This window comes from Zeus faber (assembly GCF_960531495.2).
Source record: "Zeus faber genome assembly, chromosome: 7".
Taxonomy (NCBI): Eukaryota; Metazoa; Chordata; class Actinopteri; order Zeiformes; family Zeidae; genus Zeus; species Zeus faber.
Genome location: NC_137203.1, coordinates 16,609,725 through 16,625,786, shown reverse-complemented (window position 1 = coordinate 16,625,786; position 16,062 = coordinate 16,609,725). Strand labels below are relative to the sequence as shown.

Below are 16,062 nucleotides of genomic sequence, written 5' to 3'. Positions count from 1 at the left end.
GAGAGAGAGAGAGAGAGAGAGAGAGAGAGAGAGGTGAGAGACAGAGAGAGAGAGAGTGAGAGAGAGAGAGAGAGAGAGAGAGAGAGAGAGAGAGAGAGAGGGTTGCAGGGGAGATAACGGAGGGTAAAGTGAGCTTGAAATGGAGCCACAGACTTTGTGGACGCCGCACAGAGAAGAGAGGGAGAGACATTCATACCTATCGTTAGCTGTGCAATTCCTACAAAAAAGGGCAAAAGGCAAACAAATGATTTCCTTCGGTGGCTCGACACAAAAACATAAAGGGTGAAGGATGAAATTAGCCTCATCATCATAACCTCATCTGCCATGAGAATCCATGTGTTGTATATCTTTTTAAAGCAGAATTTAAAACGAGTAGACTTTGAAGAGTCTTACTTGGTACGTACGTCACACAGCCGTAATATGCAGGAAAATCATTGTTTTCTAATGTTCCATGTTCATTTAAATGTGTTTTTGTTTTTTCCTCTACCTTCGTCCTCGGATACGTCCAATATCTCATCCACTGTTTCTGGGAAGCTCATGCGGTGTTTCTCCGTGGTTGTCTGGGGACACACACACACAGACAGTTACAGACAGACTAGGAGTCTTGACGGTACTTCAAGCGATTCAAGAAGTTTGTTTGTATTTCAACGGGGCCATCGTTGTCAGAAAGTGCCGCGGCTCAACAATCTCACCATGGAAACCGTCTCCTCTGTGACCAGCTTGAGGACGTCGATCACGGAGATGTACCCCAACCTTTTAGCGATGGACAGGGCCGAGGTGCCGTTCTGACGTAGGAGAGAAACAGATGAGTTTGAGGAGCGCCGAATAAGAAATGGTGAGGAGAAGGTGAAAAGTGTTTTGTGTGTATCCTCACAGCGGTGATTTCGTTGGGCTGGGCGCCGTGTTTCAGTAGTAATGTCACGATGTCAGTGTGTCCCTGCTGAGCGGCCTGGTGCAGGGGGGTGTAGCCAACCTGGAAGCACCAAACATTCAACATTGTTTTCTTTTTCAGCATTTACCGTATTTCTGGTAATATAGTGCATTATAATCCCGCGTCTAATAAAGTTACCCCACCAAAATCTTTTATTTATATTTATATTTTTTCATCGTAAAAAATTGAAAAAAAAAATTCTACTTCCACTTTGTTGCAAGAATTGTAGTATTGTACAAATGTTTGCATTTGATACTGTGCCCCAGACAACTAGGTAACTTACCCTTGTTTTGCTATTGACATCAGCCTGTTGCTGCAAGAGGAATTTCACCATCTTGATGTTGCCATAGTGACATCCTACATGGAGAGGGGTGTAGCCCATCTGAGAGAGAAATGAAGAGAAAAGTGAGATATTTAAACACTGACACAGCGAGTCAGAATGAAACAGAATGAATGGAAGGAAGTGTGTTCCTACGACTAGACCTTAACGGACGGCAGAATATCCGATCACTGGAATTGTATCGAACCGTTTTGGTCCTATTTGTGTTTTTTTTTTGTTTGTTTTTCTTTTAATAGAGGGGACCGTGATATGGCAACACACCAAAATCCCTCACACACACTGGCTGTGACAATGGGGAAGTGGTGGCAAATATTGGCCTGACTTCTTCTCTTTCTTGTGTATATTACACAAGTCGACACTCTAGCAAATCTATGGATAATATCGTAGTGAAACCACAGATCCATATTCTCAGTGTAACAGTAAACCTGATACTTTGATGCAAGTCCGATTTTGTGTTCCATGATTCACGCACCAGAGGTCTAAGGGCAGGCCTTGTATCGATGGTAACATAAACCTGTGCTCGGGGATTAGTGAGCTATTTTTACTAAGGAGATGAAAGGTCAGAACCTAAGACACTCTATCCGCCATCATGAATCCATGTGGAGGGAAGATTTCACGGTTAAACGATATATAGATTCTTTTTTTAGTCACATATTTGTTCCACATTCCGCCTGGCCGTCATTAACCGGCTGGTCAGCGAGAATTGCACCCTCTAAATAATCCGCCCGGATGTTTTTGTGATTTGGTGACATGCCGGCTGAAAAGGACTCACCCGCGTGGCAGCGTAGACCGAGGCCCCTTGTTTGACCAAGATATCAGCAATACCGACGTGTCCTTCCTGGGCCACGAGATGCAGTGGAGTCAGTCCACTCTGTGGGGCAAGACGGAGGAGGTATTCTCAAAGAGTTTTACCAAAAAACGCCAAAGAGCCCTGCTACCCCGTGTCTATGAACCGTTTTTACCTTATTGCCGAGGTTAACGTTGGCCTGTTTGGAGATGAGCAGGGAGACCATGTCGGGCCGTCCCTCCTGTGAGGCAAGGTGCAGCGGCGTGACCCCCTGCAACGATTCGGCGTTGGCCGACGCTCCGTACTGCAGCAGGCTGTTGGCCACCTCCACCTGATTCTGCTTGGATGCTATGTGGAGCGGAGTGTAGCCGTTCTGGAACATTGGGACAGATTTTGCGATGAAAATAATTATTCTTACGGTTTTGGTTACAAATTTAGCATTGGTGGCATGAACCATGTTGTTGTTTCTTACCCGGGCTGCGCTGTGCGGGGAGCCTCCCTTGCTTACCAGCAGGTTGACCACATCCAAGTTGTTGTGGTGAACGGCCACGTGCAGTGGAGTCAGACCGTTCTGGAATGTACAGGTGACAGACATTTAACAGAATCTACAGAATGAACATTCAAACGTTCACCTTGAAACGTGACCCTTACGCCCAAGAGTCCTGAAGCGTTTCTACTATTACCTTGCCGGCAGCATTAGGATTGGCACCTCTCTCCAACAGCAGCTCCGCCACGTCCACCTTGCCGTACTTGGAGGCCACGTGAAGCGGAGTGAAACCTTTCTGCAGAGTCACCGGTAGGAACAAACGGAGAAAAACGGAGATGAGGTCAAGGGAACATTCAGCGTGTCGAGACTGAAAGGTTCTGCGGTCCGGCCCTACCTTGGTCATCTTGGTCTGATGGGCGTCCATGTCAAGCAGGATGCGTATGGTCTGGGCATGGCCTTCACGGGCAGCGATGTGCAGGGGCGTGTGTCCCGCCGTGGTGGTGGAATTGGGGTTGGCTTTGTGGTCCAGCAGCAGCTTCACCAGCTCCTTGTGTCCCATCCGAGACGCACAGTGCAGCGGGGTCTGGTCGTCCTGGCCGGGAAGGGAGTGATGACACCTCATAACTCACTGTTTTTTGGTCCTGTTTTGTTTTGTTTGGTTTTGTTTATTTCCTCTAAATAACAACTAATTTAAGTGATTTTCCTATTCGCAAATACTACTACTATTACCACTACTACTACTACTGCTACTGCTACTACTACCACTGCTTATGATCTTAACTAGCACTTGTGCCTTCATCAGTGTTGTGGCCCACAAGGTTTGTAGTATATCGACCATATGGGGACTATAAGCTCCCTACTTTGGCCTTGGCATCCACTGGAGCCGCATTCTGCAGTAAGAACTCGGCCACCTCGCAGTGCCCCGCCCGAGATGCCATGTGGAGCGGTGTCTCCACTTTCTGCTCACAAACAGTCGGGATTACATTGGATTAGATTTCATCGGGGAAGTGTTCATCTCGATGCAGGTCCACATTCTCAGGATGCATACTCACCACATTCGAGGCGCTGGGGGAAGCCCCCTTCTGGAGCAGGATCTTCACAATGTTGAGGTGACCCATAAAAGAGGCTACATGCAAGGGAGTTAAGCCAGACTGCACAGAGGGAGAGGAATATGATTATAAACATTTAGATGGACACACAGATCATGTTGCACATCTAACTGTTGCAAAATGGTTAGCTCTGTGTCCTACAGTACATACTGTAACTTATACTTCTGGATATACATCTTTTTCCTTTTTCTGGAGTTCTGGACAATGTTCATGCACTTTTTTTCTTTCTTCACTCAAAGAATACTATGAATTATTTTATCTTACACATGGAATGTGCTTCTAACCCTCGTCTTACTTCCAGATCAATCATTCCCGTTTCCCTTTCTGCTCCGCTGTTGCCTCACCTCAGTCACGGCCTCTAGAGATGCAGAGTGTTTGAGCAGGAGATCCATCACCCGCACGTGGTTCTTTTTACAGGCGATATGTAGAGGAGTAAAGCCGTTCTGAAAACACAAGAGAAACACCGTCACCAGCACAAACCAGCATCAATATTCATCTTTTCTGTGACCATAAGTAGATGCCACTGACCAGTGCTCGAGAGTTGGGTTTTGCCCCTTTGTCCAGGAGTACTTTGGCCATGCGGTGGTGACCACAGTGGGCCGCCACGTGCAGGGGGGTGAGGTGGTCCAGCGTGATGTCATCGATCTCAGCGTTGTACTGCAGGAGCTGCTTGACGCAGTCCATGTGGTCCCCTTGAGCCGACATGTGGATGGGAGAGAGGCCGTTCTGCAAGGGCAAAGAGAACGAAAGGAAAAGACGAAAAACGCATATAAAGGCCATCCACCAAAAAGTTAATTGTATTATATTAAATCTAGATAAATCAAGCAAGTTCATTAGGTAAATACACTGGGTCACCTTGGTCTTAGCCTGGATGGGAGCTCCATGGTCCAGCAGGATCTCGATGATCCTCAGATGTCCATTTCTGGCTGCACAGTGCAGAGGAGTCAGCTCATCCTGCAGACGGTCAGTGTTTTTGTTTTTTTTTGGGATGTAGGGATGTATCAAAGGAAAAGCAGAGTAAGAGAATGAAAGAGATGGAAAACAGAAGCCTGCAACACAAAGGAAAAAGTCCGGCACCTTGGTCTTGGCATCAATCTGCGCCCCTCTGTCCAAAAGCAGCCTGACCATGATCACATTCCCCCGTCTGGACGCGATGTGCAGAGGTGTGATGCCGTTCTAAACACAGACACGGACTCAGTTAGATGCTGAGCATAGACAGAGAAGGGCAGCGGCGGAAGGGCAGTCGCTTAACTAAACATTAGAGTGTGTACCTTCGGGGTGAAGTTGACATTGGCTCCTCTGTTGAGCAGCAGCTGCGCTACGTTCAGGTTTTCATAGTGAGCAGCAATGTGGAGAGGAGTGAATCCAGTCTGCTGGGACGCAAAGGTCGAACAACCTTCATATGTATAAAAAAAGCGTATCCAAGGCACTCTTCATATGAAAAAAAGCTTTAATCAAAGGCTAGTTCATAATTGAACAGATAAAATCATGCCAAAATGTTAAGGCCAGACACCGCCTTGGTCAGGACATAACCTCCATATGTAATTTTGAGGGTGGAATTTTACCAGGGCCGTTATTATATTACTGTGTAAAAAAAAAGTAATTCAATATTTACTGACACACACACATGCACACACACCTTACTGAGCACATCAGGATTGGGGTCGTTCTGCAGAAGGACGGCAGCTGTGCGGGTGTCGTCGTTGCGTGCTGCGATGTGCAGCGCGGGGAGGCGGACCTTGCCCTTGGTGCCGTAGTTGATGAGCAGGGCAACAACATTCTCATGTCCCTGCTGAAGAGCCACGGCCAGAGGGGTAAAGCCATCCTGGGGCACACAGGGAGGAGGACAGGTTAGGACGGACGGACTGCAGTCAGAAATAAGAGCGAAGGAGGCGCCCGAACTCCAAATGAGGATTCAGTGAACGGCTTTCACAGTGGATCGGTTGGTTGGTACCTCAGTTGGAATGCTCTGATTTGCTCCGTTCTCCAGGAGAAACTTCACAACCTCTAGATGATTCTCTTGTGCAGCCATGTAGAGGGGAGTGAAGCCCTTCTGTTTGAGACGGACACATATACGCACACATGAAGACGAACAGACAGCAGCCGCATGACAGCACAACAGTCACAGAAACTGATACAACAGTATATTCGTGCACACGCAGACATATGGGAGAATAGCAACTCGGACACACAGGATGTAAACAGAAATAATTGATCATCATATTACAGTAGTTTTCGCAGCAAGGTAAACGTCAACAGCTCCAGTCGTTGGGTGGATAAGCTGGACTTACCTGCGATTGAGCATTTACATTGGCCCCATAGTTCGCCAGCTCTGTGACCACCTGCTCCTGCCCCGCTAGGGCTGCTATGTGCAGAGCTGTGTTCCCTTTCTAAAAACCACAGAGAGAAAAAAAAGGATGCACAGTTCAAGACAGGATCGTTTCGTTTTTTTCCCTTTGCATGTACTGTTGATTGCTGCTGTGGGGCGGATCAGCGGTTTTACCTTTGTGGTGGTCTCCAGAACGATCCCATTGTGGAGCAGCTCCAGCACCATTTTGACATGGCCTTCTTTCGAGGCCAGATGCAGCCCATTGAGCCCGTTCTGAGTGAGAGAACACAGCAGACCTCACTCTCCAGGTCCTGAGCACGCTAAGAAGCTCTCAATTGTTATTACTTGAACACATGTGCGTGTGCTTTGCTTTTACAGGCATATCATCCCAACTGAAAACACTGGGTTGTTAGATCACCTTGAAAACATGGAAACACAAACCAAACAAACAAAGGTAAACAACGAATTAAGGTCAAGGCAAACCAAAGCAGGCAAATACTTACACTGTACTACCACACATGCAGTACGCCCAGAACCAAATGTCTACGGCAGTCATTAGCAATAACAATGTCTATGGGGGATGGCGATCAGGACAGAAACATTGTCAATTCATTAATAATGACAGCGAGGAGGCAGTGGAGGTAAGGGAGGTGGGGGGGTGGGGGGTTGGATGGGGGGGGGATGGCAGGCCACTGGTCTCTTGGCTGGGAAGAATACGAGGCGTGTGGGATAGGTCTGACCTCACACAGCCTTCCTTCAGCCGCACAGGACATGTGAGGTTGGACCTTTCCCACACCACTGATATTATTCCTCTGAGTTGGGAGACCACAGCACACCATCACTCTACTGCAGGCAGATGGGGGAGGGAGAGGGGGGAGAGATGGGAATAATGGTGGTAAAACAGGAGACAGAGGAGAACAATCGTAATCAGTTACTAAATAAGGGGTGCACTAAAAAGAACACACACACTCACACACACACGCCGCATACACGCACAAACGCACGCACGCACGCACGCAAACACACACATACAAGCATTCCACCGGGTACACTGTAGTGCAGAGGTTGTAAGGTTGACGAGGAGATGAGAGGAATAAAAATAAAAAACAACAAAAAAAGTGGCAGCCTGGGGGTTTGGGGGGAAGGGAGTGATGAAGGGGTGAGGGGTGTCACAGGCCAGCGAGATAGCTGTAGCAGAGCAATCCACTGAGTATGACCGATTCCCTGTCATAACACCTCACTGGCTGTGTACAGTGGAAACTAAAACCATAATTGACTCCCTTTGACCATAAATTCAGTTATAATATCGTATATTCAAATTAATTGAACATCAAAATGATGAAATTATTTATATTATTAAGGTCAGGAAAATTTAGGAGATTGTCAATAGCTTTCAATTGATATTTTTCATGACATTGTTTCACATGTAGTTGCCTGTTTGTTCCACTGGGTGTCTCCCTTCATAACCTTAAGAGCAGTAATAGATGGCAAACTGAAATAAAATGTCACTTTCCATGATTAAAAGGCTGTTGTTGTATGTGTCCTCCTCTTTTGAATGTGCCTCGCACAAGCAATAATTAATAAATGTTGGGAAAGGACGAGTGGTGGTAAACCATGACAACGTTAGATTGAGTTAATGGAATACACACACACACACACACACACACACACACACACACACACACACACACACACACACACACACACACACACACACACACACACACACACACACACACACACCACACATTCTGGCTCTGTTACAGTAGCCTGTGGCAGAAGCCTTCACCCTGTAGCGGTGTGGCCACCCTGGGAGCAGGCGTCAGGGTAAAGGAGGCAGGATGGAGGAGAAGGGGGCAGTGAAGAAGCCTCTGCCCTATTTACTGCCTCCCCTGGAGACGCCGCAGGCACTACCTGCCACCTCCAAACTGATTTAATGTCTACCTGAGCATGCACACAGAATTCGTATGATGCATTTGTGAGACACATGGACACAGCACACCATGCTGAGCTGAGGGACAGTGACACCTCATGCACAGTGCACAACATGAAACAGCATTACATATTACATAAAGTATACTGTAGTACAAAGAGTCTGAAAGCAAGACAACAACAAACTGTTTTCACTGCCAATCCTCCCACTTACAGACTACTCATATCCATGTAGAGCGTAATATTAGACCTCCAACCACCACTAGTGCCCTATGCTCTAAGCTTACTCTCATCTTTAGTTTATTCATTATCGAGTCTAGCTTTCAGCTGGATATGAATTTGACCCAGAAATTATTCAATTGACATCGTGTTTTGAGTGCTTTTAGCGAAATAGTTTTTATTCAAATGTTGTAATTTCTGTCCCACACACTAATATCACACAATAAAACTGTTACATTATTGAATGTGCAGGTCTCTCACCTGATTGGCTGTGTTGATATCAATGCCATTCTTGATATGGTCCAGGGCCTTGTCCAGGTTCCCAGAACGAGCTGCCCGCAGAAAACTGTTGCCTGCATCCGCCTGCAAGTCAACCGACAAAAGGAGACGATAGAGGGAATATGGGGTGTAAGAGAGAGCAAGAGAATACAAAATGGAAGGGAGAGGCATAAAGCGGTGCGAGGGGAGAAAAAAAGGAGAGGGAGAGGAGGAGGAGGAGGAGAGAGTTGTGTTATTTTCTTTAAGGCAGAAGAGACATTAATGGTGTAGGGTTAGCTTGAGCTATCAGCAAGCAAAATAGCTGCACAGCCTCCATCAGGTTTCCACTCATGTCACTCCTCCCTTGTGATGGTGGAGCGTGTAATTTGAATGGCTCCGTGCCACCGGGCTCACAGATGAGGATGTTGCAGTGTGGGGAACACTGTGTGTGTATAATTCTGTGCGCGGGCGCGCGTGTGTGTGTGTGTGTGTGTGTGTGTGTGTGTGTGTGTGTGTGCGTGCGTGTGTGTGTGTGTGTGTGTTGGAGGGCAGGACAGATAAGGGCAGTGTGTACAGACTCCCCTCTGACTCCGTGCACCTGTCAAGCCACCGCCCGCCCCCTTCCATGCCTCCTTCTAAACACCTGTCCAGCTGCAGCTCTCTGCTCCCCTGTAGCCAGGTGATAAGGACCGATGCTCCCTGGTGTGTCACGCTCTGCCCTGCAGCCACCCGGCTCATTCAGGCGAACACTGTGTTTGTGTCATGCTTGTGAATGGGAGAGAGAGCGAGCGAGAGGGAGAGGGAGAGAGAGAGAAAGAGAAAGGGGGAAAACAAGAGAGGGAGTGTTTGGTGACTGTCCTGGCTCATGCTCTGGCACATGGCGCGCCCAGTGTTTTTGTCTGTGTTTTGTTTGTCTGAGGCCTGCGTGCCTCCCCCAGGCAGAGGTTCACTCATGCAGTGAGTGAACCTCGGGGAGAAGGAGAGGAGGAGTGGGGAATACAGAGAGGGAGAGGGCAAGAGAGAGAGAGATAGAGCGAGGGGTAAAGAGAGAGGGAGAGAACCAAGTGGATATATTCTACTGCGGCAAACCCCTCCACCTCTCCATTTCATTTACATAATCCCCTCGGAACCTAATGGCCGCTAGATCCACTCGTCTTTCCCTTATCAGCAATCCCAACAGCCCTGATCAGGAAAATCAGGAAATATTCGTTCTTTAACGCGGCCAGCTTCAAAGCGCAAACTCTGAATAAAAGGTCCTCAGGGATCTAAAAAAATAAAAATAAGAAAAACTTCTAAACTATAACAGCAGCACATTTAAAGAAGCTTTTTTTTTTTTCAATCACACACAATTAAAGATTTGCTCAACAAAATAACACGGCGCCTCAAGTTGTGCCGAGTATGAGGTTGGCTGAGTTTACTGGATCCTCTTTTTAAAAGAGCGCCTGCATGAAAGGGACCACATGCCCGAGATGGAGGCATGGCAACAAATGACACCATCCCACCCTCAGCATGAGACCAGGGGCACAACACTGTGTAAAGACTGAGGCCATTAAACAGCAGCGAGGGCAAATGCTGAGGATAAGACCATCGATAAGAAACGCTTTATGACGAGAAGTTAGGCTTACTCCCGACAAGCAGTGGATCTTGAAAATGAGATCTCTGCGGGAGTCTTAAGTCTGATAGTTCAGCACCGGGCACACGTCCCTCTCCCTTCCCCCTTCTCCCCGGCAGAGGAATTTATCAACGAATACGCATACGCTCTTCCTCCCTAAAGACATTAAAAACCTGGAACATTTAATGATTGTCCCTAGTAGTGCCTTTATTCTGTAAGCTTCCACTCTATAGACTGTGTCCAACCTTATGAGGGCAACCATGGTCTGGTTCTTCTCTTCTACTCTAATCATCCCTTCGGTGGCTTTCTTAATCTCTTTGTACGTACTGACTTATGAGAGCCAAATTTTTTTTTTTCCTGTGGCAATGCAGATAAACACACTCACATGCGAGGTGAAATGCTCACACACACAAAAACAAGTGGACGAACTTACAGTGGCTGAGCTACCACGGTGGGCCATGATTGTCTCCTTGCCTCCAAACTCCCTCTTTCTTCACTGTCACGACAAGAACCATAAAGGCCCAAGCCTTCCTATCAGGATGCTTACGTAAGAACGACGGACCCCAATATACCTCCGATCCTCTTTCATACCCCCCTGACACACAAACACACACACACACACACACACACACGCACGCACACACTAACACTCACCCACGCACACACACACACACACACACACACACACACATACATATCGGCAAATGACACATGGGCTCACACACCTGTCACAAGGGTTACGATCCCACGCAGAGATATTCTCCATGCACAAATAGACCTTCCCTATGTGCTTTTTCTTTGTAAGTGTGGGTAGGTGTGTGCACCTCTGAATGTGTGTTTCTGTGTGTACAGCGAGTGTGAGAAAGTGCTCCTGTGTTTGTGCATGCGTAGGTGTTTGAAGAGCCCACTTAGCCTTAAAAAAGGCTACGGTGCCCCCACGTGATCCTCCGTGTAGTATCCAGGGCAGCTGGTGCAGAAATTCAGCTGCAGCTTTTTGGTGCGAGGTGTTTGCCGATCCTGCCATGGGGAGAGGGGAGCATCCCTAGCTGGAAGTTTGAACAAGCCCAGCTGATGACACACACAAACACACACTCACACACACACACACACACACACACACACACACACACACACACACACACACACACACACACGCACATGCACACACACACACACAGACACAGAAACTCCCACACCACGACGTGCACTGTCCCCCAACAAATGGTGGCTCGACAACACCACGGTGACCCAGGTGAACCCGCCTGATGGCCCCTGGGGCCCCTGGTGTGGGAAATTATTGGAAGTTGGTTCTGAGATCATTTGTTTAACTAGTTCTACAATAGTCCATGCAATAGTATTTTAGTGTCCATCTTGAAAAAATATCTACTCAGTAAATAAAGTAAAGCTTTAAGTTATAAGTAAAGCTATGTACCAAAGCGTAAAGAGCTATAACTTAATATCGAACGTTTGTTTCCACGATCTGAGCAAAGAGTAAACATGCAACCGATACAGTACACATGTTTGTGTGTGTGTATGTGTGTGTTTGTGTGTGTGTGTGTGTGTGTGTGTGTGTGTACGTGTGTGCGTGTGTGTGTGTGTGTGTGTGTGTGTGTGTGTGTGTGTGTGTGTGTGTGTGTGCGTGTGTGCTTGTGTTTCGTGGAGAATTCAGTGTGTGCTACAGTAAGATAAGGATAAGAAGCGCCCCACCCACTCCCGAACTGAGAGACACGCACTTACCATGCTCATGTAAACACACACACACACACACACACAAACATTAAAGATAAAAAAAAAAGTGCAGCCACACACTTACTCACACACACACACACACACACACACACACACATAGAGAGAGCCTCTGACTGCATTTCAGTGGACTCCAATATGTCTCATATTAATGTGAAACTCTCCCATTCTTCCCACAGAGGGTGGACAGGCCTCGGGCATCGGGGCTAAGAGAACGCCAGCGGGGCACATTAATCATACTTTTTGGAACAAAAGAAATGCACAATAACCTGCTTGTCAGCACTACGCTTCTAGTGGGCAACGCCAACATCCAGTCGCTCGTGTTCCATTGTCCCGAGGCGATGACGCATTATGACGAGCCTTGCAATTACCGAGTTAAATTCCCCCCTTTATTACAGTGAGGAATTACAGTTCCCATATTTTTACTCCTGAATCTCCCCCCCTAACCGTGTTGGATTCTTTCTCTTTCCTTGTTTGATATCTTTCTCTCCTGCTCTTTGCTTCCTCTGCTGGCACTGCAGAAGACAGGATGACATCACCCGCGTGCCGATGGACCGCAGTGTGTGTAAACACAGCGACTGTGTGTGTGTGTGTGTGTGTGTGTGTGTGTGCGTGCGCGTGTGCGTGTGTGCGTGCGTGCGTGTGTGTGTGTGTGTGTGAGATCAGATTAGGGAAAGGACATATTATGTCCTTTCCCTAATCTGACCACGATGGAAGAAGACAATCGTTGCTGTGTTTCTATTGCGTCCCTGCGTGATGATGTAATAAGGGTTGCATTTAAAAATGTGTAAACGTAACCATGGAGACTATATGGACGCTCTCATGGAAAGAAACACAGGCTATTGATCTCAGGGAAGAGATCACACACACACACACACACACACACACACACACACTGGTACCAATAGGCTGACACATGCAGTGAACCAATAACCTGCTGGGGAATTGTTCCAACCAAGAAGTGCTGATTTTGCAGTCTGCACAAGCCGGAGAACACATCAATTAGTTTTATATTTAGTCAATTGATTAAAGCAAACAGTCAACAACGGCAAACACCAAAACCCCCACGCACACACAAATTCACAAAACCATTCATCCATAACAACATTAAATCCCAAAAAGCTGAAAATAGGCTATTTGGATGTACATTTCTGGCTTTGTAATTACATTGTATTAATTTAATGATATATTTCATGAGAAATAAGGATATGAAAAACATTATTTTAAGAGATGATTTTATTTTTTTCCAGTTAGAAAGCCACACAAGTACAAACAGATCTAATGAATTTGCAGACACGGCACCAGGTGCAAATCATAAATATTTCAAGTGCCACTACAGCTATTTGTACGCACAGCAGAGCGTTGAAAATAAGGTGTTCAGCTCCTCTGTTTTTCCGGCTTCAACTGCAACGTCCCACATTTTCCCTAACTGTTAAGCAGAAATTGCACAAGCATGAACCATCCTTGAACAGTTTCTAGTTTCCGGCAATTTTGATGAAACTCACAAAGTATTTAAACACACGCTGAGTGTACAGGCAGCAGGAAAGAAAACCCGGGATATGGAAATTCCTGCAGATAGGGTTTTAAGAAGCTATTTCATCTCTGCTTTCTGCTGACTTGTATCGGTCCTGGAAATTGATTTTCTCTCTCTCTCTCTCTCTCTCTCTCTCTCTCGCTCTCTCTCTCTCCCCCTGGATTCCATCTCTCCCTTTATCTTGGGGCCAGCTTGAAGTGGTTGAGCAGCCAAGGGTCTGTTTCCGGCCGTAGTGATCTGGGTGAGGTAGAGCTGGCCGTCCGGGGGCCCGCGGGACACATTTACGGGAACCACGCCGGGCTCTGGGACGGAGCTGCTAGCGTAGCGACCGCTGTCTGTCCATGCGTGCGTCTCACCATCTGCCGGGATGCGTATTTGCTTCCAGTCCCAATAGCTGGCAACGCAATTTGCCCCATTTCTTTCACTATTTACTTTCTCACACTCACCCGCCTCCCACTGTTTTCCCCTATCTTACTCCCTGATTGTCTCTTTATAGCAGTCCCCTCGCTCGCCTCTGCAGCTTGTCGATGAGATTGTCATGGTTATGGAGATCTTTTATGGAATGATAATGAGCGCGAGAACCGAAGGATGGTGCGGCGACAGGGGCGGAGGCTCGGAGAAAACAGAAGCTGTGTTGAAGAACATGTTTTTCTTGATTAAAAACACAGCTATCACAGCGTTGAGAATGGAAAAGAACTTGGGCTGATTTGCACCAAATTAGCGACTATTAACGGCGATTAAGCCGTCTTCCGTCGTATGTGATGTCACTCTGAGGCACAATTAAAGCTGTGGCGCGCAAATAAATCAAAGGGAAACACAAATCAAACTCGAGCTTCGCTGTGTCGATCAACAGCGGCATTCCGGTCCGGTTAGCGCAGATCCCAGTCGCTCGTCAGACACAAATTGTACGTGTCTGAAGATTTGTGGTGATCGTTCATTTACATCTTGAACTTTTCAACTACTTATCTGCACTGTTGAGAATTTGCATGAGGAGTAAGCATTTCAGTGCGGACATAACACATTAACAGGACAAATAAAACAGATAATACTTTACCAGTTGATTAGATTAGTTACAATAAATTATTTCTTTAATATGACTACATTTATTCCATAATTATGTTTTTTTTTCTTTTTATCCATGGAATAAATAGGTACCATTAAGATTGCTACTCGAGGCAGCGGCGCCTCACAGCTTTGCGGTGTGAGGCGCAGCAGAGCAGCAGAATATAATAGTCTCTAAAAAGGTTGAATCAGGCAACTGTGCATGAACGCTGTTATTGCTGAACCTTTAGTTGACTTCTCAGCTACTAATTCTGGCAACAATAAGTAATCTTAATATCAAACACAGGACTAAAGTCGGAAAACAAGATTAGGGAGGAAAGCACGGCGACCAACACGCGCACAACACAGACGCAGACACAGACGCACACACTTGACGCAAGCTGCTAATCTTGGATGTACACCCATCAACTCTAAAGACACTTCCCTCGTGTTACCATGGAAGTCTAATCAATTGAATTGGCTGAAGTCGGACTCTTAAGTTGGCAACAGGAAAATAACTTAAGGTCAAATTCACAATATTTTTTCCGGATTTTTTCTTTTATTTAGGAATAACACTCAAACACTGGGAAATTAGCTTCATTTACATGAGAGACATATAATCTCCTCATTAAACAAAGCTGATATTTGCACTCTCTGTGGCCTCCTGTTGCACTGCTTGCCCATGCCTTCGATCAGGCAGCGCTCCCTGTTTTGCAAGGTCTCTTTCATTTTTTCTCTCTCGCTCTCTCTCTCTCTCTCTCTCTCTCTCTCTCTCTCTCTCTCTCTCTCTCGGTTTCAGTCGGAAAGACGAGGCCGCGTTCAGGCCTGGATTGCAGCAAGAGCGGGACAGGCACTGAAGTCTGAAACCGTTGGTTTGAGGCAGACGACGGGGATGCAAGCCCGGGCTGAGTAAACACAGACCCATGAGCTCAGTGAAAGCAGCGTAAAATGGACAGAAAAGCAGACCGGAAAACATCAACATTCAGGTATGGCGTCTGAAAAGGGGTGAATATGCCGGGGAGAGAGCGTTAAAATGCGACGGCGGTGTTGACAGAGCGCTGCCGGGGGTTAAGGGATGAGAACAGAAAGCTTTGGTGGGTGCATAAAGATGTGAGCCAAAAACCGCTTTCAGTGACGAAGCCCTCCCCGCCTCCCCCAAAAAATAAGCACAACCATAATCATTGCAAAAGAAAACCAAAGTGAGGTGACATTGAGGTGGGAAAGGAGAGCCGTGGAGAGAATCGGAAGGTACAGAAGTAGAAAAACAGATAAGCTGAAGTAAAAAAAAAAAAAAAAAGAGAGAAGAAGAGTCAAAGGGGATGAGGAAGATGAAAAGGAGGTGTTTTTTTTTTTCCAGTACTCACTCCAAAAGTGACGGTCTTGACTGGCATGCCTGTGGGCCCTCCAGCTCGCCTTCTGCTCCCCACTTCCCGTCTTTAATCTTTTTTTTACCTCCTCTTTTCCTCCAATACACAACTGTCCCTCTGTTGCCCCCCGCGAGTACTGTGGCACTGGGCACACAGACCCTGCGCAACGTAAACATGCACACACACACACACACACACCCTCCCACCCACCCACCCACCCACAGCCAGACACACACACTTGAGTAAGCAGGGCCCAGCGCGGTGGGAGGAGAGACGGGGAGGGTGGGAGGGTGGAGATGGGGAGACGGGGGCCCAGGGGTTTATCTCTGGAGGAATGCTGCTGGTATCTAAAGACACACATTTCACACAC

General features: G+C 47.0%; 1 protein-coding gene across 1 annotated transcript in view; it reads right to left on the bottom strand.

The window, feature by feature from the left end:
* ank1a (ankyrin 1, erythrocytic a) overlaps positions 1-15,820 on the bottom strand; it is a 36,939-nt gene extending 21,119 nt beyond the window's left edge. Inside the window, exons 1-22 of the mRNA XM_080003862.1 lie at positions 15,690-15,820; positions 8,396-8,497; positions 6,158-6,256; positions 5,946-6,044; positions 5,609-5,707; positions 5,294-5,479; positions 4,926-5,024; positions 4,732-4,830; positions 4,510-4,608; positions 4,183-4,380; positions 3,999-4,097; positions 3,598-3,696; positions 3,406-3,504; positions 2,940-3,137; positions 2,742-2,840; positions 2,531-2,629; positions 2,234-2,431; positions 2,044-2,142; positions 1,215-1,313; positions 875-973; positions 693-785; positions 488-560 (exon numbers count right to left, since the gene is read on the bottom strand). Of these exons, the coding sequence (XP_079859988.1) occupies positions 488-560; positions 693-785; positions 875-973; positions 1,215-1,313; positions 2,044-2,142; positions 2,234-2,431; positions 2,531-2,629; positions 2,742-2,840; positions 2,940-3,137; positions 3,406-3,504; positions 3,598-3,696; positions 3,999-4,097; positions 4,183-4,380; positions 4,510-4,608; positions 4,732-4,830; positions 4,926-5,024; positions 5,294-5,479; positions 5,609-5,707; positions 5,946-6,044; positions 6,158-6,256; positions 8,396-8,497; positions 15,690-15,716 (2,461 nt within the window). The 5' untranslated portion in view covers positions 15,717-15,820. The remainder of the gene's footprint in view (positions 1-487; positions 561-692; positions 786-874; positions 974-1,214; positions 1,314-2,043; positions 2,143-2,233; positions 2,432-2,530; positions 2,630-2,741; positions 2,841-2,939; positions 3,138-3,405; positions 3,505-3,597; positions 3,697-3,998; positions 4,098-4,182; positions 4,381-4,509; positions 4,609-4,731; positions 4,831-4,925; positions 5,025-5,293; positions 5,480-5,608; positions 5,708-5,945; positions 6,045-6,157; positions 6,257-8,395; positions 8,498-15,689) is intronic.
* Between the last annotated feature and the right edge of the window lie 242 nt (positions 15,821-16,062).